The sequence below is a fragment of the Pangasianodon hypophthalmus genome, chromosome 16, assembly GCF_027358585.1.
Source record: "Pangasianodon hypophthalmus isolate fPanHyp1 chromosome 16, fPanHyp1.pri, whole genome shotgun sequence".
In the NCBI taxonomy this organism is placed as follows: Eukaryota; Metazoa; Chordata; class Actinopteri; order Siluriformes; family Pangasiidae; genus Pangasianodon; species Pangasianodon hypophthalmus.
The window spans coordinates 19,824,808-19,850,056 of record NC_069725.1 but is presented as its reverse complement, the minus strand read 5'-3'; the positions used below and the strand labels follow the sequence as shown (position 1 = coordinate 19,850,056).

General features: G+C 39.1%; 1 protein-coding gene across 14 annotated transcripts in view; it reads left to right on the top strand.

The window, feature by feature from the left end:
- Positions 1-25,249, top strand: part of hspg2 (heparan sulfate proteoglycan 2) — a 116,576-nt gene that overhangs the window by 55,694 nt on the left and 35,633 nt on the right. For 6 of the 14 annotated variants that reach the window (XM_053240938.1, XM_053240942.1, XM_053240937.1 and 3 more), the window contains 28 exons: positions 8-181; positions 1,101-1,280; positions 1,476-1,594; positions 3,367-3,478; positions 3,752-3,865; positions 4,959-5,086; positions 5,180-5,266; positions 7,292-7,350; positions 7,636-7,703; positions 7,809-7,949; positions 8,054-8,245; positions 8,733-8,771; positions 9,888-10,151; positions 10,304-10,366; positions 10,854-10,937; positions 11,453-11,545; positions 11,630-11,719; positions 11,852-12,082; positions 12,287-12,400; positions 12,584-12,711; positions 13,222-13,308; positions 13,411-13,469; positions 14,294-14,458; positions 14,700-14,810; positions 16,289-16,389; positions 16,538-16,718; positions 21,778-21,837; positions 23,685-23,807. In XM_053240938.1, the coding sequence (XP_053096913.1) occupies positions 8-181; positions 1,101-1,280; positions 1,476-1,594; positions 3,367-3,478; positions 3,752-3,865; positions 4,959-5,086; positions 5,180-5,266; positions 7,292-7,350; positions 7,636-7,703; positions 7,809-7,949; positions 8,054-8,245; positions 8,733-8,771; positions 9,888-10,151; positions 10,304-10,366; positions 10,854-10,937; positions 11,453-11,545; positions 11,630-11,719; positions 11,852-12,082; positions 12,287-12,400; positions 12,584-12,711; positions 13,222-13,308; positions 13,411-13,469; positions 14,294-14,458; positions 14,700-14,810; positions 16,289-16,389; positions 16,538-16,718; positions 21,778-21,837; positions 23,685-23,807 (3,367 nt within the window). The remainder of the gene's footprint in view (positions 1-7; positions 182-1,100; positions 1,281-1,475; positions 1,595-3,366; positions 3,479-3,751; positions 3,866-4,958; positions 5,087-5,179; positions 5,267-7,291; positions 7,351-7,635; positions 7,704-7,808; positions 7,950-8,053; positions 8,246-8,732; positions 8,772-9,887; positions 10,152-10,303; positions 10,367-10,853; positions 10,938-11,452; positions 11,546-11,629; positions 11,720-11,851; positions 12,083-12,286; positions 12,401-12,583; positions 12,712-13,221; positions 13,309-13,410; positions 13,470-14,293; positions 14,459-14,699; positions 14,811-16,288; positions 16,390-16,537; positions 16,719-21,777; positions 21,838-23,684; positions 23,808-25,249) is intronic. The other 8 variants (XM_053240948.1, XM_053240946.1, XM_053240947.1 and 5 more) reach the window with 6 other exon arrangements.

Below are 25,249 nucleotides of genomic sequence, written 5' to 3'. Positions count from 1 at the left end.
TCTAAAGGTACGCGGTGGCATCAATGGGCAGCTGTTTTCTCTCGCCAACGAAGGCAATACTCGCACTATCAGTGACGGCATCACCCAGAGAGGTGGCGCCGAGGTCGTCTATCGCTCCTTCACCAGCATCCCCAATGACATCTACTACTGGGTGCTGCCCGAGAGCTTCCGAGGAGACAAGGTGCGTCTGTTCTTGCTCACATAAATGTGAAAAGTTTGTAATAATCAGCGACAGGGTGCTGTGATGAGACCTGTTGCAGAGTGGAATCACTGATACCACCACAAAGTTGATTATTATTTTACAATAGCAATCTGCTAACATTAACTTTTTTATTGATTAAAGAACCTTACATGGTACTTTTCATCCATTTATTGTTGTGGAATGTCAAAGAAACAGATTAGTTCCTGTTCTCACTTACATTATAGCAGCACCAGCCTCTCTTCTTTTATCCTCTCTTAAAGTTAATAAGGTAAAATATGCAGCTTATGTTACTAAGAAACCACAAAGTGTAAAGCCTTCCATCCTGAAGACTCTCCACTGTCTGAAAACTGATACAAAGCGCCTGACACTGGAGACTCCTTCCAAAGATGCTGATTAAATGTCTCATTGTGGAAAGCTTCACCATAGCAACAATTACACCCTTTTTAAATCCATTCTTTAGAACAAGTATAAGAACAAGCACATTAATATAAGCATATTTTCAGCTTAGGGTTATTTCAGTTATTTATACTAAGTTATTTACATTGCAGCTATGTGGCGCTACTGCCAGAGCTGCCGTTATAGAAAACTGATACACACCTTCTGACCAATCAGAATCAAGAATTCAAAAGCACTGTGGTATAAGTGTAGTTTTGACATGTGTGACATATTAATTTAGAGTTTCTCAGTATCTCAGTAGAAAATTAAACAGTACAAAATAGCAAAATAAATAAATAAGGGTGTGTGCTTTAATGAGGTGGAAAAGTTGCCGAACTAATAAAACAGAAAATGCATTTAAATTAAAATTGGATGTGTCTATGAGTTAAGAGTGACTTTCTCCAGATGAGGGAAAAATATGAAGCTTTTGTAAAACTTTTTTTTTTTTTTTTACCCCACAAAGGTGACTGCGTATGGAGGAGAGCTGCGCTACAAGGTGCGTTACGAGCCTCGCGCCCGCTCAGTGGTGATCGAAAACAAGCCCGATGTGGTTCTCCAGGGCAACAGCATCTTCTTGGAGCACTACTCTCAGACCAAGACGCTGCCCCGAGTCCCTGCCACCTTCACCGTGCCCTTCAGAGAGGTGTGTTAATACTGAATGTGTGCAGTTTGATTATTTAATTTGAACCTTCTTTCACAAATTTTTCCTGCTCTAACTAGATCCGTTTATTTCCATCAGTTGAAACGCTGTTGTTGAGGGCCTGTGCTGTATTAGTAAAAATTCTCATTTGATGCTTTTGATTTTGGAGTGGTGTAAAATGTAAATCATTTCTTCTAGTCTGCATGGAGGAGAGCTGATGGACAGCCGTGCACTAGAGAGCACCTGCTGATGGCCCTGGCTGACGTCTCTGTCTTCATGATCAGAGCTACTTACGCAGACAACATGGCCGAGAGCAGGTGCCTACGCTGTGTTCTCTGTCTGCATCTGTTTAGCCGCAAACTCTTTCTCAGAATCAGTAAAATTAACTTTCGCAATCAACGATTACATTCTTTTATTAGTTAATGAACATCATATTTTTTTTTCTCAGTTTTTAGCTACATTTAAAGTTGCTGAATGTCTGCAAAACAAGTTTATCACTTATAGCAGCTATAAACAGTCATTCCCATGACAAGTCATGTCACAGAGAAACCAAAAAGCACACCATCCTGAAGACTTTCCCATAGTGGAAAACTTACAAAGCACTGGCACTGGAGACTCCTTCCATAAATGTCAACTAAACGTTATTATTAGGTTTATATTACATGGAGCGTCAGCTATACAAGTCAGAGAAATGACTACTGGAGTTACTAGAGAAATGATAACACATTTGATTCAACACGTTAATTTAAACCTATAATTCCTGACCAATCAGATGTGAGAATTTAAAAGTGTTTTGATGTAAATATAGTTGAGGTCAAAAGTTTACATCCCCCTTTCAGAATCTGCAAAATGTTTATTATTTTACCAAAATAAGAGGGATCATACAAAATGCATGTTATTGTTTATTTAGTGCAGACCTGAATAAGATATTTCACATTGAAGATGTTTACATATAGTCCACAAGAGAAAATAATAGTTGATTTTATAAAAACCACCCCGTTCAAAAGTTTACATCCCCTTGATTCTTAATACTGTGTTGTTACCCGAATGATCCACAGCTGTGTTTTTTTTGTTTACTGATAGTTGTTCATGAGTCCCTTGTTTGTCCTGAACAGTTAACCTGCCTGCTGTTCTTCAGAAAAATTCTTCAGGTCCCACAAATTCTTTGGTTTTCCAGCATTTTTTGTGTATTTGAACCCTTTCAAACAATGACTGTATGATTTTGAGATCCATCTTTTCACACTGAGGACAACTGAGGGACTCATATGCAACTATTACAGAAGGTTCAAACGCTCACAGATGCTCCAGGGGGAGCTTTTTGAATTTGAAGATCAGGGTAAATGTAACTTATTTTGTCTTCTGGGAAACATGTAAGTATCTTCTGTAGCCTCTGATGGGCAGTACTAAATGAAAAAATATGATATTTAGGCAAAATAACAAAAATGTACACATCTCCATTCTGTTCAAAAGTTTTCACCCCCCGGCTCTTAATGCATGGTTTTTCCTTCTGGAGCATCAGTGTGTGTTTGAACCTTCTGTAATAGTTGCATATGAGTCCCTCAGTTGTCCTCAGTGTGAAAAGATGGATCTCAAAATCAAACCAAAGAATTTGTGGAACCTGAAGGATTTTTCTGAAGAACAGCAGGCAGGTTAACTGTTCAGGACAAACAAGGGACTCTTGAACAACTATCAGTAAACAAAAAAACACAGCTGTGGATTATTCATGTAACAACACAGTATTAAGAATCAAGGGTATGTAAACTTTTGAACGGGGTGGTTTTTATAAAATCAACTATTATTTTCTCTTGTGGACTATATGTAAACATCTTTTATGTGAAATATCTTATTCAGGTCAGCACTAAATAAACAATAACATGCATTTTGTATGATCCCTCTTATTTTGGTAAAATAATAAACATTTTGCAGATTCTGAAAGGGGGATGTAAACTTTTGACCTCAACTGTATATGATAATACATACACTGACTGATCTCCAGATAGATACATGATTACAAACATGAGTCTGTGTTCTGTAGTATGTCTGTGTTATGGCTGCTGGTGTTCATTTCTTGGTTTTGTGTTCCGTGCAGTGTTGCTGATATCCAGATGGATATTGCTGTGCCACATTCCACCGGGAACGAGAGGGCTCTTGAAGTGGAGGAGTGCGCCTGTCCTCAAGGCTACAGAGGCCCGTCCTGCCAGGTACAACACACCACCTCCATCAGCTCAAACGAAGAATCCGGAACGAAATTTAAACATTGAGTCATTAACCCAACACACCTGGCAGGATGAGGATTACACATTAATTATAAATATACAATCTGTTTCCTCTGCTTTGTAGTTTGGGCGGAGGTTCACATTATCTCTGAATCATCAGATTTAGATATGCACTGTCGAACAAACAAAAGTTATCAACTCTGTAGATATCACGTGCTAATGTGAACTCTTTCACATTGACTTCTACTTTGTTTGCAGGATTGTGATGTGGGATATACACGCACAGGATCAGGCCTCTACCTTGGCACCTGTGAGAAGTGTGAGTGCCATGGGCACGCTAGTAGCTGTGACTCAGAGACAGGCGCATGCTTGGTGCGTGAGCATTCCTTTACACTTACACACACACACAAACATACACTAGCGCATATTCAAAGTGTGTCCCTGTATCCCTTTTTAAGTATGTAGAAGTGATATTACTGAAGTTGCCAGTGTTGTTATAAATTTAATAACTAGAACTGATGTATGTCATATTTTACATTTCAAAAGTGTTAATCCTCTCCAATTTCTGTTGGAGTTTTATAACAAGTGATCAGTGAACGAAAATGGACGCTGATAATTTCTTAATTTCCTCTCAATGCCATAAACGAAACAGTCACTAATTACCCAGTGAAAACTCCTAACCTCTCAGACTTACTGCTAATATTTCCTCAGTTTTTCTAATTTGTGAAGCTGGCAGGATTCTGGGTCTAGACATGACTCACTGTCTCAGATTTTGTCTCTGTACAGCCCTGCCCATGACCTAATGAAACATTTTAAGTAAGGAATAAAACACTTAGGACAGATCTATTATAGGAAAATATACAGTTACTGATCCAACCCCAAAGTATTTTTCAATAACATCCTATCCAGAACTGTTTTTTTCCTCTTACACCACAGCAATTTGCCAATAATTACAATTTTTAATTTATTTAAATTAAAATACTTTTTATCTTTTTATAGTTACGTATCATAGTATGGAACATCTGCGAAACAAGGTAGTTAGCAGTTATCACTTCCATTAAAGCAGCTGTAATGGAAGCTTTCCATTATTCAGAAACTGGAAAGAGCAAAGTCTTCTGTCCTGACACTGGAGACTCCTTCCATAAATGTTAAATAAACATCTCCTTACATAAAGCTTCAACATATAAACAATTAAATGTTTTCCTTTGTTAAATAACAACACTTTTTTTTTTATTCAGGTTACTACTAGACTTAATTATGTGCTGCATCCAACATACAAGTCCCTGTGAATAAGCTGTTACTTTAGAAATGATAACGTATTAGAATGAACGCATTGATATAAATCTGTCATAAAGACTAAAAATGTAAATTGTTATTATTTTAAAACCATGTTACTGAGAGTGAAACCTGAAGGTTCATGATGGGCAGGCATAGTGCGTGATTCGTGTCGTTCTTCCCATTACAGCAATGCCAGCACCACACAGTTGGGCCCAGATGTGAAAGCTGTCTCGTTGGTTTCTATGGTGATCCAGTGACTGGCGGTGTACACGCCTGTAGACCATGCCCTTGTTTTGGACCCGCCTCTGGAAGCAGGTTAGTCCAACATGGCCATATCATCATACACAATGTTAAAAATATATCAGCCCGTGCTAGACTTCCTATCCATGTGAATTCTCTCTTCCACAGCGAGACAAAGTCTTGCTATTTAGACACAGATGGACAGCCTACTTGCAATAACTGTCCTGTTGGTTATAGTGGAAGGCGCTGTGAGAGGTAAGCTCTTCATTCCTTGTCCTAATGTAGTATTTAGAAAATGATGGGACTGTTTTTCCGTTGAGTGCTCTGGGGATCCTGGGCTGTATTTGGAGAGGTCATCCTCTCAGGCACCATACCGTGTTGACCTTTTGCATCTCTCTCTCTCTCTCTCTCTCTGTCTCTCTCTCTCTCTCTTTCTCTCTCTTTTCTTCCTACAATCCTAAATGTGTAAACTCTATAGCGCCATATGTAGAACCATGCATTAACCCCACCCATACTAGTGAAAATGTCTTTGGGTGAGGTTTAGTTTGTGATGATTTTTAGCATAAGCCTTATGCAATAAGAGTACTGAAATTTGCTCAGCTTTCCATGGAGATTGAGTCACATTTTTAATCTGGGGCAAGGCCTATTTGTGTTAATGAACTGTCTTTCGCAATTGTTCAGCAAAGTATGACTTGAATTTGCATTTTTCCTGAGGCCACCATTTGTCCCGTATTGCTTTGCTGTCTTTCGCTTTAGAGGTGCTTGGACCCCTTTTATTTAGCCTTCTATTATAAAGCTCTTTTCTCTGGTTTAAAGTGTAAACATCTGTGGGGTTATGGGGTTGTGAGGTTGCATATCATGTCCATATCTAGAAGAATTTTTCAGCATGGTCGAAATGTCAGCATTTCGAATAATCTCTTTGTGAATCTCAGAGTGCCAAGGTTTGTTTAGTGTCGGAGGTAGCGATGTGATGTGTACAAGAAACATGGTGTGAAGCACCTCTCTCTGATTATGGCTGTCAACGTTTCAAGAAATGAGAGTCCTGACAGCTGTGGAGACTTTTATCCAGAAGAACAGCTGGATAGAGTCTTCTCTGAGGAATGCGGTCATGTAGTTTATGCCGGTGCTGATAAAAGGCAGGTGTTGGACCGGAGCCAATATGGAACAATCTCGACCAAAGGGAAGATGTTCTTTTATGGCCTAAAACTGCAACCTCAAAAATTTCCACAAGAGCTTATAAGCCAAAAGGGTACTCCTCCAGAGTGTATGGTCACAAACAACATAACCCTTGGCAAGAGGGTTTTTCTTTGTAAACTTTCAGCCCTAAAACTTAACATCAGAGCTTTAAAAGAACATGAACTGCTTCAACAACTGGTTGATCATGCTGGAGAGCAACATATCAGACATGAATGGGAGCCTGAATAGCATTAGGAAGCAGAAGAATTAGCCGGAAAGTCTGAGAATAACAGGAAAGCCCAAATCAAGGAACTGGAATACACAGGCTGAGCCACCTTGAGGGTAGACTAGAGATCTTGATTGATGGCTTCATTACACTTGACTTGAGAGCTCTACAAAATCAAGCATGCTTATTGTAAGTCACATCCTTAAGGGGAGAACTACTCAATGCAACTTTACCTCAGGAAAATATGCTACAATTCATATAAAATCTAGATCCAGCCATCGTAGGTTGCCCAGTTATACCGACTCAACATTATGTAAGAATAAACAACTTAAAACCAGGAGCAAAATCCACTGGCTGGATGGATGAATGGATGAACAGCATGAAAAAGTACAACAGTTCCTCTTATTTCACAAGAAAGTATTCAAAAACAATGTCACCCAAAGTCAAGGCTTAAATACTACATTGAACAGGGCTACATTTTAAATTGAACCTCCCACAAGCTCAAACATTGGTCTACCACGTTACCAAGCAGTCCAAATGAAGAAACTTGCAGGCAATCCATAAATCTCATGGAAGTAAATTAGCACCATTTAAAAAAAAAAAAAAAAAAAGGCTACCTGTGCTCTCTGGTTCTTCATTGTTGACTTTGGTGTCGTTCCACTTTCCTCAGTGCTGATTTGGTTAGCAGGGTGGAGGTGAAATGACTACCTCAATTTAATGGACCAGTTTTCCAAGAAAAATGGGTTTGCCATCTTACAGATGTAAAGAGAACGCTTTGCAAATCTTTTAAATCTTTTTAATGTTTTAGGCCCAGTCTGGTTAGTCTCATAGTAAGCAGTCTCTTTGATTCACTGTGGTGTTTTTCGCTCCTCCTTTAGATGTGCTCCTGGATACACCGGCAATCCTGAACATGGACAGAGCTGCACTCCAGGAAGCGGTATGTGTTGCTTGAGCATGTAGTTTATTTTTTGATTGTAGGATGCTGTTTCGTGAAATGACTGGACGCAAGTGCATTAAACTTTGTTAGAAAAACATTAGAAATCAGTTTGCTTTTGAAGCAGCTTTGTTTGATTTCCTCTTCCATGAGTCTTCCTGTGATTTTTAATATTTGGCTTATCTCGCAGAGACTGTTTAAGATGAACCAAATACTAATTGGGGCTGTAAAATCCTGCGTATTTGTTTGTATCGTGGCTCAGACTGAACAGAGATTTCCTGTTTGCAGAGAGATGCCAAAACTGCGACCAGCGAGGAAGCGAAGGCTGCAGTTCAAACGGGATCTGCCGCTGCAAGGCACGTACAAGAAATTACACCAACGCCTTTATCGTATCATTTGTCCACATTTGTACGCAGCCAAGCAGAGGATTTTATATGTCTTTGTGTGTTCTCAATGTGCAGATGAACGTGGAGGGTCCTTCATGCTCCAGCTGCAAGCCTGGCGCGTTCCACCTCAGCCCTGCCAACAAAGATGGCTGCCTGGCGTGCTTCTGCATGGGAGTCACTCAGCAGTGCTCCAGCTCTTCCTTGTACAGAGATGTTGTAAGGCCTGCAGACATGCTTTCAGCTTTTGTGCTTTTAAAACTATTGAAGGTCTGAACACTGTTAAGATTTCTCCTTTCTTTGGTTTTATCACTCGTCCTTAGATCACCACTGTGTTTGCCCCCGGAAACGCTCAAGGCTTCGCTCTTGTTAACCGGCAACGCACCAACCGCATCAGTAATGGCTTCTCGGTGGAGGTGTCCACAGATGGAACACAGCTTTCATTCACCAACTTTGACCACCACAGCCAGGAGCCTCACTTCTGGCAGCTACCTTCCAGCTACCAGGGAGATAAGGTACAGTTTAATGGTTTTAGTCTTTATACGCCACACGCCTCCAGTTTATTCACGCCAGTCAATCTTCTTACTTTTCCCAAGCTCTGCCAGCTCTTCTTTCCTGACGCTGGGTGCTTAGAGTTCCTTTCCTTTTCTTGTTCAGCCTTGCTGATGTTGCCGACAGTGAAAGCCGATTATTTTGGACTTTCGTGGAAAAAAGTGCCAACAGCTCCATTTTAGACTAATGGCTACTACAGACTAATGCTGGTTCAAGAGCTAGATTGGTTAAGCTGTCATAGATTGGTGTAATCTGATTTAAAAGCCTGGGTGAGGACATAAACAATCAATACAAACAGAGCGGTAGTCTGAACTTTGTACTTGAGGGTGAAGTTTTGGCACCATTGTGAAGCCAATAGATGGATAGAATGTTAAAAAAAACTCTCTTGGTTCTGCATGTTTTTATACACTTATTTGTGTATATTTAAATATCCATTTTTGCACTTTATAGAAGCAGACTCACATTAAACGATTGAAACGCTCACACAAGGTAAAGCAGAATGAGTGGAATGTGTGTTTCAGTTTTGCACTGACTTGATGTGGTATTTTTGAAACAGTTGTGGTGGTATAAACTCTTTTTAAACAAAGCATTGTTGCTTGTTTAAAAAAAGGCTAACAGTAGTTAAATTAATTGTCATTTCAATAACAAATAAGCTCATGATTACATTAGCTCATGGGACACTCAACAGCAACCTTTACGCATTTTAGCTGTGCATTTTAACATCAGCAAATGCTGCTACATTCAAAGTTATCAATCAAAAATGTGCCAACGGAGTGTTTTTTAATACCTCCAATAAAAAAGGGCAAATAAGCCAATCGATATGTGACACTAGAATGATTGACAGTTGCCTCATTCCCCCAATCCCATATTAGTGAACTTCTGGTTAGTGCTGTCATGTAAACTTACCGCTTGAAAAATGCTGCATCCTTAAGGTAAAGGAAGAATATGTTTTTATTTAATGAATGTAAATAAAAAAAAATAATAAAGATTAAAAATAGAAATGGTCAAAAATGGTGAAAGAATCTACAAAAGAATCTACCTTACACAAGCGATTTGTGGAAGGACTATATTGTGTTGGCAGGTCTGCAACAGTATCCATTGGTTTCATGTAGAGATTACAGGGAGGCGTGCTATATTTATAAAAACAGGATGCCTCTACATTGCTAGAGGGACAAGTGAGAAAAGAAAAAAAGCAAGAAAAAAAGAAAATTGGAGCAGCCAAAACCAATAACAGTATCCTCGTGATGCCTAGAATTGGCTAGAGACTAAATGCTTGTCCTTGTTGTTTGCTCAGCTTGGTAGCATGCACTGTGTCACATGTTCAGGAGTGAAAACTGATAACACTTTGCATGAAGAAACTTTAGGTAATGGATAGAGTGATAAATTATGAGCATGACAGCTCCCTGTATGACATACAAATATACCAAACCCAGATGAGCACTCACTTTTTGACTCATCCCCTGAGTGTAAGCACAGTTCTGCATGTCCTTATATGTGCACGCCATTGGAAGTCCTTGGATTTTTCACCTCGACTTCTCAGTTTTTATTGCTGACCCCTGGGTCACTCTGGTTTCTGTTCATTTGACTCCACCCACCTTCCCAAAGTCATTCAGCGCTGATGTGCGTAAACTCGACGACGAAATCTGGGATCTCATCAGCAACTTCTCGCAGGGACCGCCTGCCTCCTTCTTCTCTTCAGCTTCCAGTTCTACCTCCTCCATTCCAACTAGAACCTCTGGTTCAGCAGGTCATTCAGGTGGCCGTGCCCCCATTCCTCCTTTACCCCATTCAGCCTTACAAGCCTCTGTAAGGGCCTCTGGGCCCCACCATGGTGCACCAGGCCATTCCCCCCGTCTTACCACAATCAAGGTATTGAATGATCTTTCAGGTGGTTTCCATTTTAGTTAACATTAAACATAGGCCTTTATTAACACATTGTAGCTCTTTTATATAATTAGATGCAACATCATTGCAAACTACATTGGTCTGATGCTGGTTTGGGATGTTGGTCTTACTGACAGGATAAGCTCAGAAAAAACACAGTGGAACTATCCAATGCTGCTCCGCCCGGCTCCTCCAACAAGGTAGTCGTCCATGGCATCATGTCAGTGAAAATCTTGGCAAAGTACCACCCTCTGGAGCAACAGCTAACCTCAACTTTAGCAAGGTCACCCAGTCTTTTTGATCATCAAGCCATTCAATCATGGGTTAATTTTTAACAAAATGTGTTAATACTGTGTGTAGTAAAGAATTTGGTTAATCAGTTGTGAGCCTTCAGATTGTGAGAAGGTATGCAAAGGTTAATCAGTTTTGGTGACCTTAGGGTGGTTCTTGTCTCTACATTTTTCCTGGAATGCACACTTTTGTAACTTTTGGCGTGATATTTTGTATTCAGCCACAAGATAAACACCACTAAACATCTTAGGCATCTTAGAGTTGAATAGTCATTAGGAAACTGAAAGCCTTTTCTCTGTTGATCTGCTTTGCTTTGCTGTCCTGCAATGCTTTTCTTTTTCTTTCTATCTGTCCTTTGCTCATGTTCTGGCACCCTTCAATCTCCATGTGCTCCAGTACTCTCTGGTCTACAAAGGTTTTAGCTTGCACTCGGAGGATGTGCTCTTCTGGAAGCTTCCTGAGAAGTTTCAGGGGGACAAGGTAACTAGTCCTGAGTTGACTGGGGCAAGAGTGCTGATTTAAACTCCCACCTCGGTTGCTCCAGACTGTAGTGCATAGGAATTAATTCCAGAGGGGATGAGAAAATAAAATCCCCATGTGATTTGTACAGTTCAAATGATATGTGTGATGCACTCAGGCAGCAATAGAAACTGTGGTGGTATTCAGAATTTGTCATTTAATTATTGAAATGACAGGATGTGAACGTATCTTGTAGGATATGAACGTTTTTCATGATTACCGCATATCTCATGTAGATGCTCCTGCAAATAATTTGCGAATAAATCTGTTCATAAATGAGGCCAAATTGGCATGAATGATAAATGATCCCTGATGTATGACTTGTAAAGCTTCCAACTGAGAATAACTGATGATTGTGTCTATGTAAGCCCCAGTTTTACATAACTCTTCTGTCATACTGCTTTAACTTTACTTTACAACAATGACAAACTCAATTGTCTTTTCTCCATAATATTTTACTTATTCTCCTTCAACAGGTTCAAGCCTACGGAGGAAAGCTCAAGTACACCATCTCATATGTGCCTGGGCCGAGGGGCGCTCCAATAGAGGATGTAGATGTTCAGATCATTGTAAGTAATATTTTAAATAGCACACAAGTGAAAGAGTCTTCTGTTTAAAAATGAATGACCTCACCACGGCGTTCTTATTTCCAGGGCAATGACATCACCCTAGTGGCTCGACAGGATTGGTCAAGGGGGCTGGGGACAAGAGAGACCCGTAACTTTGAGTTTATCTTCCGAGAAGTGAGATGAACAAAAATATTTTCTATTCCAGCCTTATTCCAGAGTACTGTTGGGAAGTCTGTTATAAATGTTACTGATTAAATAAGTCTAAAGTGAAATGACTGACAGTGTTTATTCTCATGTGTTCTGTAGGAGTACTGGCAGCGTCCTGATGGCATGCCCGCCACTCGGGAACACCTGCTAATGGTGCTGGCCGACCTGGATGACATCCTGATCCGAGCCTCTTACCACACAGTCATGCGCTCCTCCAGCATCTCGGGGATCAGCATGGAGACTGCCGTGCCTCACTACACCGGCCTGGAACGAGCTCTGGAGGTGGAGCAGTGCCGCTGTCCGCCCGGGTATCAGGGTCTGTCCTGTCAGGTATGACCAATTTTGCCATGCCATAGTTATAGCGCTAGATTGAATTGCAGTGTTGAGTGAGGATTTAATACCAAAATTGCACACATCAGTATTCAGACTTCAGATGTATCTCAGGACAGTAGTGTCAGAGTTACACGCGCGATGCACGCGAGTTTCCCGGTCTCAATTTCGTGTCATTCTGACCTTCTGTGTGGTGGATTTTAGGACTGTGCACCAGGCTACACCCGCACAGGTGGAGGACTCTACCTCGGCCACTGTGAGCCGTGTGAATGTAATGGTCATTCTGACTCCTGCCACCCAGAGACTGGCACCTGCACGGTACCGTATATCCATACTATTCATTATTCTAGCATCCATCCAATACTGCTATAGAATCTGTAGTAAATTGCTGATTTTTTGGAGTTGCTTTGCCATTGTAGTGGTATAAAAAATGTAATAAGTGTTTGCTTTAGGTTGTAGCTCTCCACTAAGGATGATTTCTCTCTCTCTCCGTGTTGACAGAGCTGCCAGCATAACACCATGGGTGACCTGTGTGAGCAGTGTGCTGCTGGTTTCTTTGGAGACGCCAGTGCTGGAACCCCAGAAGACTGTCAGCCCTGCGCCTGTCCCCATACTGACCCAGAAAACCAGTTAGTCTGATAAATAAAACACTATTATATTATTGTATTTGTGTGGCAGCCTGGGAAAATCCTGGAAACTACAGGCTTTTATGAACTGAAATGAAAGGTATAGCACTTTGAAATCTGCTTCCCTCCCAATGTGAAAAAAGGAGGCATAGGTGCGTTGCGGACATTTTGACAGCCTACATCTGATTACAAACTGAACTGCTTAGGCTTGTTTATTTCACCACAACTACAACTTGATCAACTAGGTTTTCCTACACCGCCATACAAGAAGATCTATCTAGCTACTGCAATTGCACAGGCTTTTTAAAAATAGCGTTCGCTATTTTTAAAACATCTAAAACAGCATTATAATTCCTAGAGAATGGTATTACCATTTCTGCACTTCCTGATTGGAGCTTTAAACATTCAACTCTCTCACTTCACACTTACTCACACACTGAATATCAGGACAATAGGACAATAGGACTGAGTGTTAGTATGAGCAATTTATGCAATGTGTTTAATTTCGTATAGATTCTCGTCCACTTGTGAGAGTCTGGGTAATGGAGACTACCAGTGTACAGCCTGTCAGCCGGGCTACACGGGCCAGTATTGCGAGCGGTAAGCTGACACGCTCTTACTCCTGAGCAGCTTGTGTGTGTGTGTGTGTGTGTGTGTATAGTTTTATCTGGCTCTAAGTCAGTCATGTCAATTCTTAAACAGGTGTGCACCTGGGTATGTTGGAAATCCACAACAAAGGGTCAAATGCCGGCCGTACGATGGTGAGTGTATTCTCTATACTATCCCAGGGTTCCTTACAGCAAATTAAACATAGTTTTAAGATCAGGTTTTAAGATCAAGTTTTAAGATCAAGTGCTGTTTTACAAAAAGCTCATTAACAAAAAGCTGAAACAAACATATTAAGTTTTTGCAAGTAGTTGTACTGTTAATCTTACTAACTAGTTATTTAATCTTATACCACAGCACTGGTCAGAAGGTGTTGATTAATTTTCTATAACAGCAGTTCTGACTGTAGTTCCGTCTGCAAGGTTTATATTACTCTTTCTAACACATTATTGTTTCTATAGTAACAGCTTACACAGGGACTCTTATGACTGTAACTCCATTAAACAGATTTTTAAAAAAACATGTAAGTGATTCATATGGATTTCTATGAAGAGCTGTTTTGTTTCTTTAGTGTTTTTGGAAGGAGTTTCCAGTGTCAGTCTTAGTTCTTGAAGGCTTCATGATAGAGGAATATTCAATTTCTTGGAAACATGACAAGCAAATTGCTGTAGTATAAGAGGAATAAAACGCTTCGGAATGTCCTGTTCTTAGAAAATAATCAACTTTTTGGTAAACCTCATCATTTGATAGCACATGCATCATCCTTACCTATTATATTCATATTTCCACATATTTTTGCTTTTCTAGTTCTGTCTATTATTTTTATTCATGCGTATTTTTATATTTATCAAGCACTTGCATTAGCACTTTAAATTATTAAAATAAATCCCTTGACTTGTGGGTTTTAGCTCGATGGTATTCTTAGTACCTGACAATTGTTGGTACGATTAATGGAGATGGTGTGCTTGTTTTTGGACAGCAGCTGCCTCTCTGGTGGTGAGGGTGTACCCCGAGAGGGTGCAGGTGTCCCAGGGCAGCTCAGTCACCCTCAGGTGCCAGGGGTCTGGACCTCAACCACACTATTTCTACTGGACACGTGATGATGGCCGTCCCATCTCCAGCTCCGCCGAGAGACGCAGACAAGGTACTGCTGTCATGCCTAGTATAGGAAGCTGCTGAAAAAATGAGCAATGTCTGTTATTGCTAAAGATTATGATAGCTTTTTTTTTAGCTGTAACAGTGAGTGTTTAAAGCATCTCTTTAAGGAAATTATTTAATCAGGTCACAGATTAATAAACGCTTATAAACAGCACTTATTAATTCTGCACTTGGGAGCAAGTGTGTAAGTTTGCACTAATAAGGTGTTGAACCTTTTTGGTTTACAGGAGAAGAGTTGCATTTCTCCAGTGTGCAGCCCTCTGACGCTGGCGTATACACGTGCACCTGCCGAAACCAGCTCAACACCAACCGCAGCCGGGCTGAGATCATCGTAACATGTACGACTGAAAATTAGAGCTAATCTGACATTAAAGTCTGCTAAAATACACTATATACAACTGAAACATTTTGTTTAGCTTCATCTAGTAAGATCGATTAATTGGCACTGGAAGTTAAAACTATGTTTCAGTCAGAATAAGAGTGAAAATGCAAAGTGGCCCCTCTTTATTTTAGGTATTAAGGTATTTAGGTATTAGGTATTAAATAGAGGTATGCAGAGGACTGTTTTTTTTTTTTTATTATTATTTTGTTTGTTTGTTTGTTTTTATCTCCCAATCCTGCTGGCTTCTGCAGTTATTTTTGTTTGCATCTACCTGCCTATTTTCTGATGAGTTTAGTTGGTTCTGTTTCTCAAAATATAAAGAAAGTCGCCGTTTAAACCACATGACCTACTGCCCTTTCTCACCTCCATGAGAGTAAAAATCACCCACTCCCATCTGCATGAGAGTAAAAACCACCCACTCCCACCTGCATGAGAGTAAAATCTCCCTACTCCCACCTCCATGAGAGTAAAACTCACCCGCTCCCACCTCCATGAGAGTAAAAATCACCCACTCCCACCTCCATGAGAGTAAAATCTCCCTACTCCCACCTCCATGAGAGTAAAAATCACCCACTCCCACCTCCATGAGAGTAAAAATCACCCGCTCTCACCTCCATGAGAGTAAAAATCACCCACTCCCACCTCCATGAGAGTAAAAATCACCCGCTCTCACCTCCATGAGAGTAAAAATCACCCACTCCCACCTCCATGAGAGTAAAATCTCCCTACTCCCACCTCCATGAGAGTAAAAATCACCCACTCCCACCTCCATGAGAGTAAAAATCACCCACTCCCACCTCCATGAGAGTAAAAATCACCCACTCCCACCTCCATGACACTAAAAATCACCCACTCCCGCCTGTATGACACTAAAAATCACCCACTCCCGCCTGTATGAGAGTAAAAATCACCTACTCCCACCTCCATGAGAGTAAAAGTTACCTGCTCTCGCCTGTATGAGAGTAAAAATCACCTGTTCTTGCCTGTATGAGAGTAAAAATCACCCACTCCCACCTCCATGACGCTAAAAATCGCCCACTCCCACCTCCATGAGAGTAAAAATCGCCCTAGCTCCTGCCTGCACGAGAGTAAAAATCGCCCTAGCTCCTGCCTGCATGAGAGTAAAAATCGTCTGCTCTCACCTGCATGAGAGTAAAATGTATTCCCTCAACTTTTTGTTGCCTTCTCAAATTATTCCGTAATTTGATGAGGCTTTATCATTTTCTTGTAGATGTGCAAATTGTTGCAGGTTATACTTGCATCACAGGAAACAATGATTTAGTAATTACTTACAGTAAATGTAGAAGGACACTGTTATAGGAAATCTGCATATTGTGTGATTCTAGCCCTGTTACAATATTCTATTTAAGCAGATGTGAATTTAACTATAAATAAATGCACTCTCTCAAATCATACATCTGCACTTCTTACTAGCTTCTCCATCCAAACCTATTGAGGTGTTTATTGAGGAGCCTAAATCCCAGACTGTGAACCCAGGAGCTACAGTGAACTTCATCTGCACAGCCAAGAGCAAAGTAGGGCTTCCATGTTTCCTGCATTCAACACCACTTCGGTTCTTTTTTCATGTCTGGCATTTCATATTTTACATTAGAAGAGATCTAGGTGTGTTTTAGTTACGGAAATGTATAGTTACTCTTTCTGATATGCTTGAACCTCACACAGTTCCCAGCATACACGCTCGTGTGGACACGTCAGGGCAGTGCCAAGCTCCCGGACCGCGCTATGGATTTCAACGGCATCCTCACAATCCAGAACGTTCGACCTGAAGACGCCGGGGTCTATGTGTGCACCGGCTCCAACATGTTCGCCATGGACGAGGGCAATGCCGTCCTCTATGTCCCAGGTTCGTGACTGGCATCGCTCTCTTAGACATCGTTCTCTAAGCTCCCTCAAGCTTCACCTGTCAATTTATCCTCCTGTGCATGGCAGCTGCATGTTCTCAGATCCTCTCTGTTGTTGTTGTTGTTGTTTTTTTTTTTTTTAAATTTTTTTTTTTTATTATTGCTACCTGGTTTTCTCTCACAAGACTCAGCTGTCTGTGCAACAGCATGGCTTCTTTTTCCACTTGTCTTATTTGACTAATGTTCATCAAGAAATGACTTTGATTCCCTGCTCTGGTTTGAGCTGTAATTTTGCTTACTAATCAAACTGCTTCAGCTTCCTCTTATTGCCTGTGTCAAGCCTTTACGCTAGAAAACAATACAGCTTGTGAAAGATTGAGGGGAAAAAAAATCAGTTATCAAATCAAATCAATTCATTAGAACAAGGCGGTTCGTGTCGTCAATGAAATTCTACCGCAGATTGTTTTCTGATTTTTCAGACAATCAATCATTTTCTAGTTCATTTTAGATATACAGGTCTTTGCTTGAACTGAATCACAAAATTGAACAAGCAGGGAGTTACAGCTTTGTAATGTTTTAAAGGCAGACAGTCAGGTCACTAGAACAATATTCATTTATTGTTTAAAGTCGTTTTTATACTAAATAGTGAAACAGACTTAAATTAGCGATTAGACCTGGTATGTAGGTGTTTATTCCTTTTTGAATCACAAAACCATGGGGCTTTATAACAGATATTTTTTATGGATTTTTTAAATAATTCAGTATTATTATAAACTGCTCACACTGTTACTCTTCTTATGCCGTGTTCTACAAATCATATAATTGCTTTAACAAATGCCTGCGTTTGAGCTTGTAAGGAAAAGTGTTCCTTAAATGGCAGCTTAGCATATGTACATTACAAGGTCTACTATTATTATTATTATTATTATTATTATTATTATGAGGGTCCACTTATGAGGTATCTTTATGCGGAATGTCGCTGCATTTGGGTCGTATTCAGAGTTGAGTTAAGCACATGACTTAAGCTGTCCACAGTTTGTGATAACTGCAGTATGTTACACTGAAATGTATTTATTTAAAAAAACAACTATGGAATGTGATTTGATGCCAGTAGTAAATACACACATATATATATATATATATATATATATATAAAACACTATTATTTTTTATTAACAAATTTATTAATATTATTTTTTATTAATAATATTAATATCGTCCCTATTAAAGTCCTCCTTTTCCTACAAGGAGACAGTATCTTAATCGGAGACATTGCGTATCTCAAGAATCTATTTTATTTTATTTTATTTTATTTTTTTTACAGACAAAATTATGAATTAAATTAACGTGAACCGTAAGCTGTATTGCTCGGTCAGCTTATCCTTTAAACCATGTTCTTTACATGAAACCATATCGATTTAACAAAAACACTGCCATTTATTTTATTAATTCGACAAATAAAAATAATGAATTAAAAGTAAGAATAAATAGCCTACATCCCATACACACATTATGATTTCATTGCAAAATAATCGGATATGCTGGATCAAGTGCTATTTTATAATCTGCTGAATAATGAGCATGGAAACCATATTGAAACCAAATGTGTTCAATTAGAACTATATTGCAGCAATGTATAGGCAGTATGACTCCTGTTAGATGTTTATTTCAATGCTTGCCATCTTCTAATTTATATATTATTTTGTTTTTATTTTTTTTATTTTTAGGTTCACTTACATTTACTTATGTTACATTTGACAGCATATGAATATTTATGGATAAAATGATGTAGTAACTTAAAATGAGCTGTAGCAAATGAGTGCTAGGTCAGCTTATCCTTTAAACAGTGGGAACATCATCTTTATTTTAAAAAATTAAATATAAAATAATATAATAGGCAACCTCATAGCTCAGAAAATCAACTCATGTATGTGCATAACCTGACTCTGAATACAAGGAACTTTCCCTGCGTAAATATCAATGTAACTTTTCAGCTTAAGTCACCAACTCTGAAAACGGCTCAACGACTATGTTACGTTACATAAATTCTTTGCGTACAGTCTATCACTGATGGGTAGTGGTGAAATAGCCATGGTGTCGGGTTCCTTGCTGCTGTAGTGGCTTTATGTGGTGGTGGTGTTGTCTCGCGTAATTATGGTGGTGTTTTCACTAGCCAGTGTTTCTATTGGGGCTTTACGAGTGACATTGCCAGCTGTCATTTATCTTGAGGAAGCTTAATGAGGATAGTTCTTGACAATCGGTGTGTAAATCTACTGGCCAGGAGGACTGCAACTCTTTCAGCTCACACCACTGGAAACCGTGTGGTCACTACTTTTTATTTTTCACTGTTTTGTACAAACTGGAATGAATGAATGTTTGTTTTTTAATGGTGCTATGTCCAATGCAATACGACGAATATTTCATTCATTAGGGCTGTATGTTATTTCATATCAGATCTTTCCAGCATCACACAATGTTATTTGTGTCATGACGCATTTTTATACCTTAATCTTTTCAGAATGGTTTTTACATTTCAGTTCTTTATGTCATTTCAATATTATTAATATGATTATTATCATATCATGAGACGGATTCTCATTTTATAGTTATTATATGAATGGATCGATGGATGAATGGAAGGAAGTAAATCTGTTCTAATTAATTTTTTATACTATACTTTAATGTGCTCTAGTTATATTTTGGGCCATATTTATTTTTCTGTTATTTTGATTCATAATGTTTTTTTATATTCACCAAAAGAGAGTTATGATTTTTTTTCTTTTATATTTTTCATTTTTTTTTTTTTTTCTGTTTTTAAGTTGGTCTGGTGCTTTTTATTCTCTTCAAGTTAATGTCTATTCAGCATTGACTTAGGTTTTGCCACAGATGAATTGTGTATTTAATTTTGTATGAAAAATGTTCCGGTGCTTTAATTTAGAAAAAAAAAAAGTCAAATACTCATCTTCCAGTGTGTTTTATTTAACTAATCTGTGAAATAAATGTATAAATAATTATATAATGCCACCCGAACACACTCAATTAAAACAAGGATAAAATGAACACTGAATGATGTGCAGTCAGATGTTTGTATCTTGAATAGATTTGGATCAGTCACAAGCTGTATTAAGAGAAAATACGTGTGTGTTTGTGTGTGTGTGTGTGTGTGTGTATGCACGCATGTGCAGAAGTCAAGCTTTACATGTAATTTTATACTAACCTGCATGTTTTTATATTGTTGATGTGTGCTCTTTCTCTACTCTCATGTGTGCTCTTTCTCTACTCTCATTACATCTTTTCAGCCGATTTTCTCTTAATGTATTTCCTGTATGTACTTGTATTCTTTCTTTCTTTCTTTCTTTTTTTAATCTAATTTGACTTTGAATCCACAGGGCATTTTTTTTGCATTTATTCCTATATACTGAACTCCTAGGTTGCTCAACATGTCTGAATAATGGTCATATTTTAAAAACTTGTTTTGATGTGCCACTATTTCAATCACAAGCCTAAGAAATTCTTGCTGAAAGCAAGTCTCATAATTTTTTCCCCCAGAAGAAGGTTGAAAAACATGACAGACAGAAAAACATTTTTCACTCCAACTGAGCAAGTTGGTTTCAAATGCTAACAATAGCTAACAGTTTCATTATTGTTCAGCTTAACATTTATATTTGTGTTTATTCATTCAAGTCATATATATTTGTTAGCTGGCTAATGAATATATATGTGCGTATTTATATATGCACAGCATATATAAATTGCTAGCTAGCATAAACGTGGTTGTTTTAACAGATGTCGACGCTCCACCTGTACTTGTACGAACTCTGGTCTGCATTAAATCCAGAGGTCTAGGTCGTCATCTAAGTGAACTGTGGTTCAGTTCGTCTCTGGTTTTACAGTATTGTGTGATAAAATGACGTTGGTTGCTTTTATCACCACCGCTATGAAGTTTTGTTGTTTGATTTCAGGTAATAACTTTTGAACATATTGTGATAGCTAATACAAAACCTCCCTACAGTACTATAGGCAACAATACGACTACAGAGAGCAGTGCATACAAAATATTTTTCAGTCTGTGTGATATTCAACATATGCATTTTGCTATCAAAAATTATACATCCCCTCTACCTTCAGAACAAAATGCATGTATCTTTGTATTTTCATGTAGATCAATGCACAAAGTGAGCATGCTTGTAAAGAGCTTAAACTCATACAGTTTAAATGGGCCTAAAAATGGTAAAAGTAATGAAAAATGTCAGACATTGATATCCATGTTTTGTTTTGGGGTGGTGGTGTATTAAAAAAAACCCATCTCAGACACTTCTACTTGAGAGGTGCATGAACTACATGCAGGTAATTTGCATAACATGAATAGGGTGTTAGAATTTCAGCTTAAGCTATATACGCATAACATTCCCATAATGACAGAATGTTTGGTTTTAAATCGCTGACTCTGAATACAGCCCATAGTTATTAACTGGTAGATTACGGTTATATTAGAGGTAACGCAACCTCTATGAGCACCAGTGAGATCCATCAAAACAAACATCACATTTCTGCACAATCAAGAAACATCCACATCTGCAAGCAATTTAGTCAGATTAAAAAACATTGCAGTGTGAAAACAACTGAACCAAAAAAGTGAACTCTGTGTGGAATAGGTGGGAAAACAGCCGGAGTTAGTTTGCTCTGAAGAAGAGCTGCAAAAGAGCTAATCCGACAAGAGCATATTTGTGCATGTAGACAGAACACTGGAAGTTACGTTGCTGAATGGAATCCTGAATATGTAATTTTTAAAAATGTTTTAATATGTGTATTATGACTATATACAAAACCAGTATTATGTATTTCTCCTACAACAGACAGTTTTTCTTGTCGAGTGCACTGTTATTACCTTCAAAAAGAATTTGAAAAATAATGCAGTATGATTGAGATTTTACTGGTAAGCAAGATAGTTCGGTTCAAAAACTCTTGGATCACTCGGGAGGATACTAGAACCCATTTTTTTCCTCTTCCTTTTTGCTCTGGAGACTTACCTCTCGGTGTTTACATGTCCACCATTTACAGACGGAACTAAGGCTGAGATGTTTTACACAGCCTATGAAATGTTTGAAGGACATAGACAGCGTAAGTCCACGTGCTGATCTCCAGCCCAGTAGTGGGCTTTCTCTTTATCTCTCTACATCTCTATTGCATGTAACAATCATCATTAGCATGAATTGACTAGCTCAAGTAACGCCTATGCAAGCTGAGTCCGCCATACAAGTCCATGTAAATGAGTTATTACTATAGAAACAGTAATATTTTAGAACATACACATTAATATAAACCTGTGATTTGCCTTGCAGCCTGAACTAGTGTCAGAGCTGCTGTTATGGAAAATTAATCAACACCTTCTGACCAATCAGTATTGAGAATTCAACAGCGCTGTGGTATAAACAATACTTTAGCACCTAGTTTCATCTTGTTCCACAAGATAATGGACTTGTTGTCTTGCACATGTTGTAATTACTTGACCTTATTAAGCTTTTGGCTGTTATTGGTCCAATAAGCTTGCATGATTCTGCCACTGGGAGATTCCTCTCTATTGTTTTCCAATATGTCTAGCATTTAACATAAGATTGAAATTTATTGTAACCTGATATTTACCAAGTTACTTACCAAAACTTGGAAGATCTTGTAGATCATTAGAAGTAGTAGTAATGGGTTATTTTAGATAATAAAGATTTACAATATTCACTACCTCCTGTCTTGAAGATACAAGAAAAAAAAGGGTTTCTCAAAGGTTCTTTGAATAGTTAAGAGTTGTTAGTTTTTTTTTAATGGAATTACTTACTTGGAATAAGTTGTCAATGCTGCACTTGTGTTATCAGTGTGCCTTGACTGGTAAACAAAAAAGAGAGGAGTCTCTCATACACTTTGCACTTGCTTGACAATGCTTCACCCTTACAGGATGCAAAAATGGCACATCCACCATCATGCTTCAAACATCATTTTTCACCAACATCTCGATCCACAGTTTACCATCACCACCAAAGACTTTGTGTACACAAGCAGCACTGAATACTCTGTTAAAACTATTAAAATCTCTTTTTTGACAAAAGATTGGAACTCGCCTTCATCAAAGATCAGAGTAAGCACATTAGGATAGACTTTTAGAATGTAGAACTGGCATATGGTGAGTACATGTATCCTGGTCACAGAGAAAGTGGTTTATCCCACAGTAAATGTAAACGGACAACATGCATTTTGCACATTAAATGTGCATAAAAAGCAATAATCCTGTTCTAAAGACAGCATTACTAAGAAGCACTGCAAGATAAATGCCCTACACAACCCACTAGCTGTCACAGAGCTTACACAGGCCCATAGTCCTACTCCTCCTTCTGTGAACAGTTTACCTCATAAGCTATGCAGTGTCAGAATCCCAGCAGATGGAGTCTGAGGCTCGATGCCCAGCCATGCTGGCACAGATGGCAGTCTGGCAGCATGGCCTCACCCACTGCTTGTCACTTCTCATCTGGGTCATCTTCATTCAGCATTGTTGGTCAGCCAGACATACACAAACCATCTGTTGACACAATTATCAACCAATTATGGGAATAGTCACCATGTGAGGCAAGTAAATACCAAAGATTTACATTCAGTAGAACACTTGACTCAGTCTTTTCCCACATCATCTTTATATTAAAAATAAGAATTCTTGTCCTGTCTTAGATAAATCTTAGGTTGTCAATCATAACCCGCATTTACACTGTTTTAATTGTAGATAATTCTTGCAGTTAGCCATCTTGTAGGCATTACAAAGATCAACGTGAGCACAGCATTTGGAACAGCAAGAGAGTTACTTGCCAAAGCTTTCAAACAGTTCTAGGGTCAAGTGTGAATCACAGCTCATCACCTCTGATCTTACTGACTGGGTATGACATCTCTGTCTTACTTGTATAAGATTAACTGGTCTTTACTCACTGTAGCTGGCGAAGTAACGAAGCCCACGGTCACGATCCACCCTGCAGTCCTCACTGTCCACCAGGGCCAACGCGCTGAGTTCCGCTGCACCGCCACTGGCAGCCCAGCACCTTCAATTGAGTGGACAGGTACGGTGGGACCTAACATTGAAAATCCTCTAATATAAAAAATATTAGAAGGGTGACTACAGAAGGGCCTAGAAATCTTTTTCAATTTTCATGACCTTAAAGACTTAAAGATTAATGCTCTTCTGAACAAGTGGAAGAGTGGAATAGGATTAGCCAAGATATTGGAGTATGTGGGGGGTGATTTCTTTGCGGAAGGAATGGAGGATGTTTGAGGTGCAGGGAAAGCTCCTCCTACTACAGGACCCAGTTTTACCAAGGAGATCTTGTTGCTGAAGCAAGGAGAACAGCATATGAAGGGAGATCAGTAGGTAGATAGTTGTAGTAGTCAAGACTGGAAATGACTAGGGCTTGTAACACAGCCATTTCTGTAATCAGGAATGGTTGTTTACTTTTAATGTTGTGAAATCTGTAGGATCTGGTGGTTAGTGAGATGTTGAGCCCATCATCTAAAATTACACCAATATTCTTAGCTGTGAGAGTAATCATTGGGATTGAAAGGTCCAGCATAGATGAGTTCTTAGCCAGTAGGTAGATTAAGTATTTTGTCACAGTTGAGGGTCTGATATCTTTGGGAAAGGTAGATGTAGAAATGTATTTTGCCAGTGTAGTAGCGATAAGAAAAGCTATGAGATCTGATCACTCAGCACAGGATTTACTATATTGCACCAAGAGTGGACCAAGAACTGTACCCTGGTGATCTCCTGTTGCAAGACTGTTAGTTGATGAACTGAAACCTCTCCGTGGAACATGGACCGATTCTATAGACAAGATGAAAGGCAGCTCAGGGTGCAGCTCTTAAAGTATAGGCTAGCGATAGTGGAGTTGAGGATCTGGTGATTCACAGAAATCAGTGCTACTGATGGGTTGGGACCGGTGAGGACTGAGGACATAGGTTTATCTTTCATTGTGCAGAGCAGAGATTCCCAAACCTGTTCCTGGGGTACCACTTATTCTGCATATTTTAATGTGTTTCTTGCTATAATAACACAGTACTCATAACTCAGGAAGGGCTGTTAATTAGCTGATTAGTTGAATCATGTGTAGTGGGAGCATTGAAAACACTAAAATGTGCAGGGCATGGGGTTCTCCAGGACCAGGGTTGGTACCCTGTGCTGTAGAACATTAGTGACTGTAAGAAGGGGAGTTTCTATAGAATGTCTGGCCTGGCATCCAAGGGTTATTTAGGTGGAGATGGGAAGATAGGTGTGTAAGAAACATCAAGTTCCAAGTTTTTGGGGAAGAATGGAAGGAGGGAATCAAGACGCTGAGATGCCAACATTAGTAGGATTGAGGATTGGGCTGTTTAGGTAAAGGTGTGCATGCATATGATTAACATTAAGTTGTTTTTATACAGTCAAACAACTAAGCTCAAGACAAAATATTTAAAATGGTTAGGAGTGTGCAGTCTAAAGTTTGAATGACTAAGAAGTGATAATGTGCAT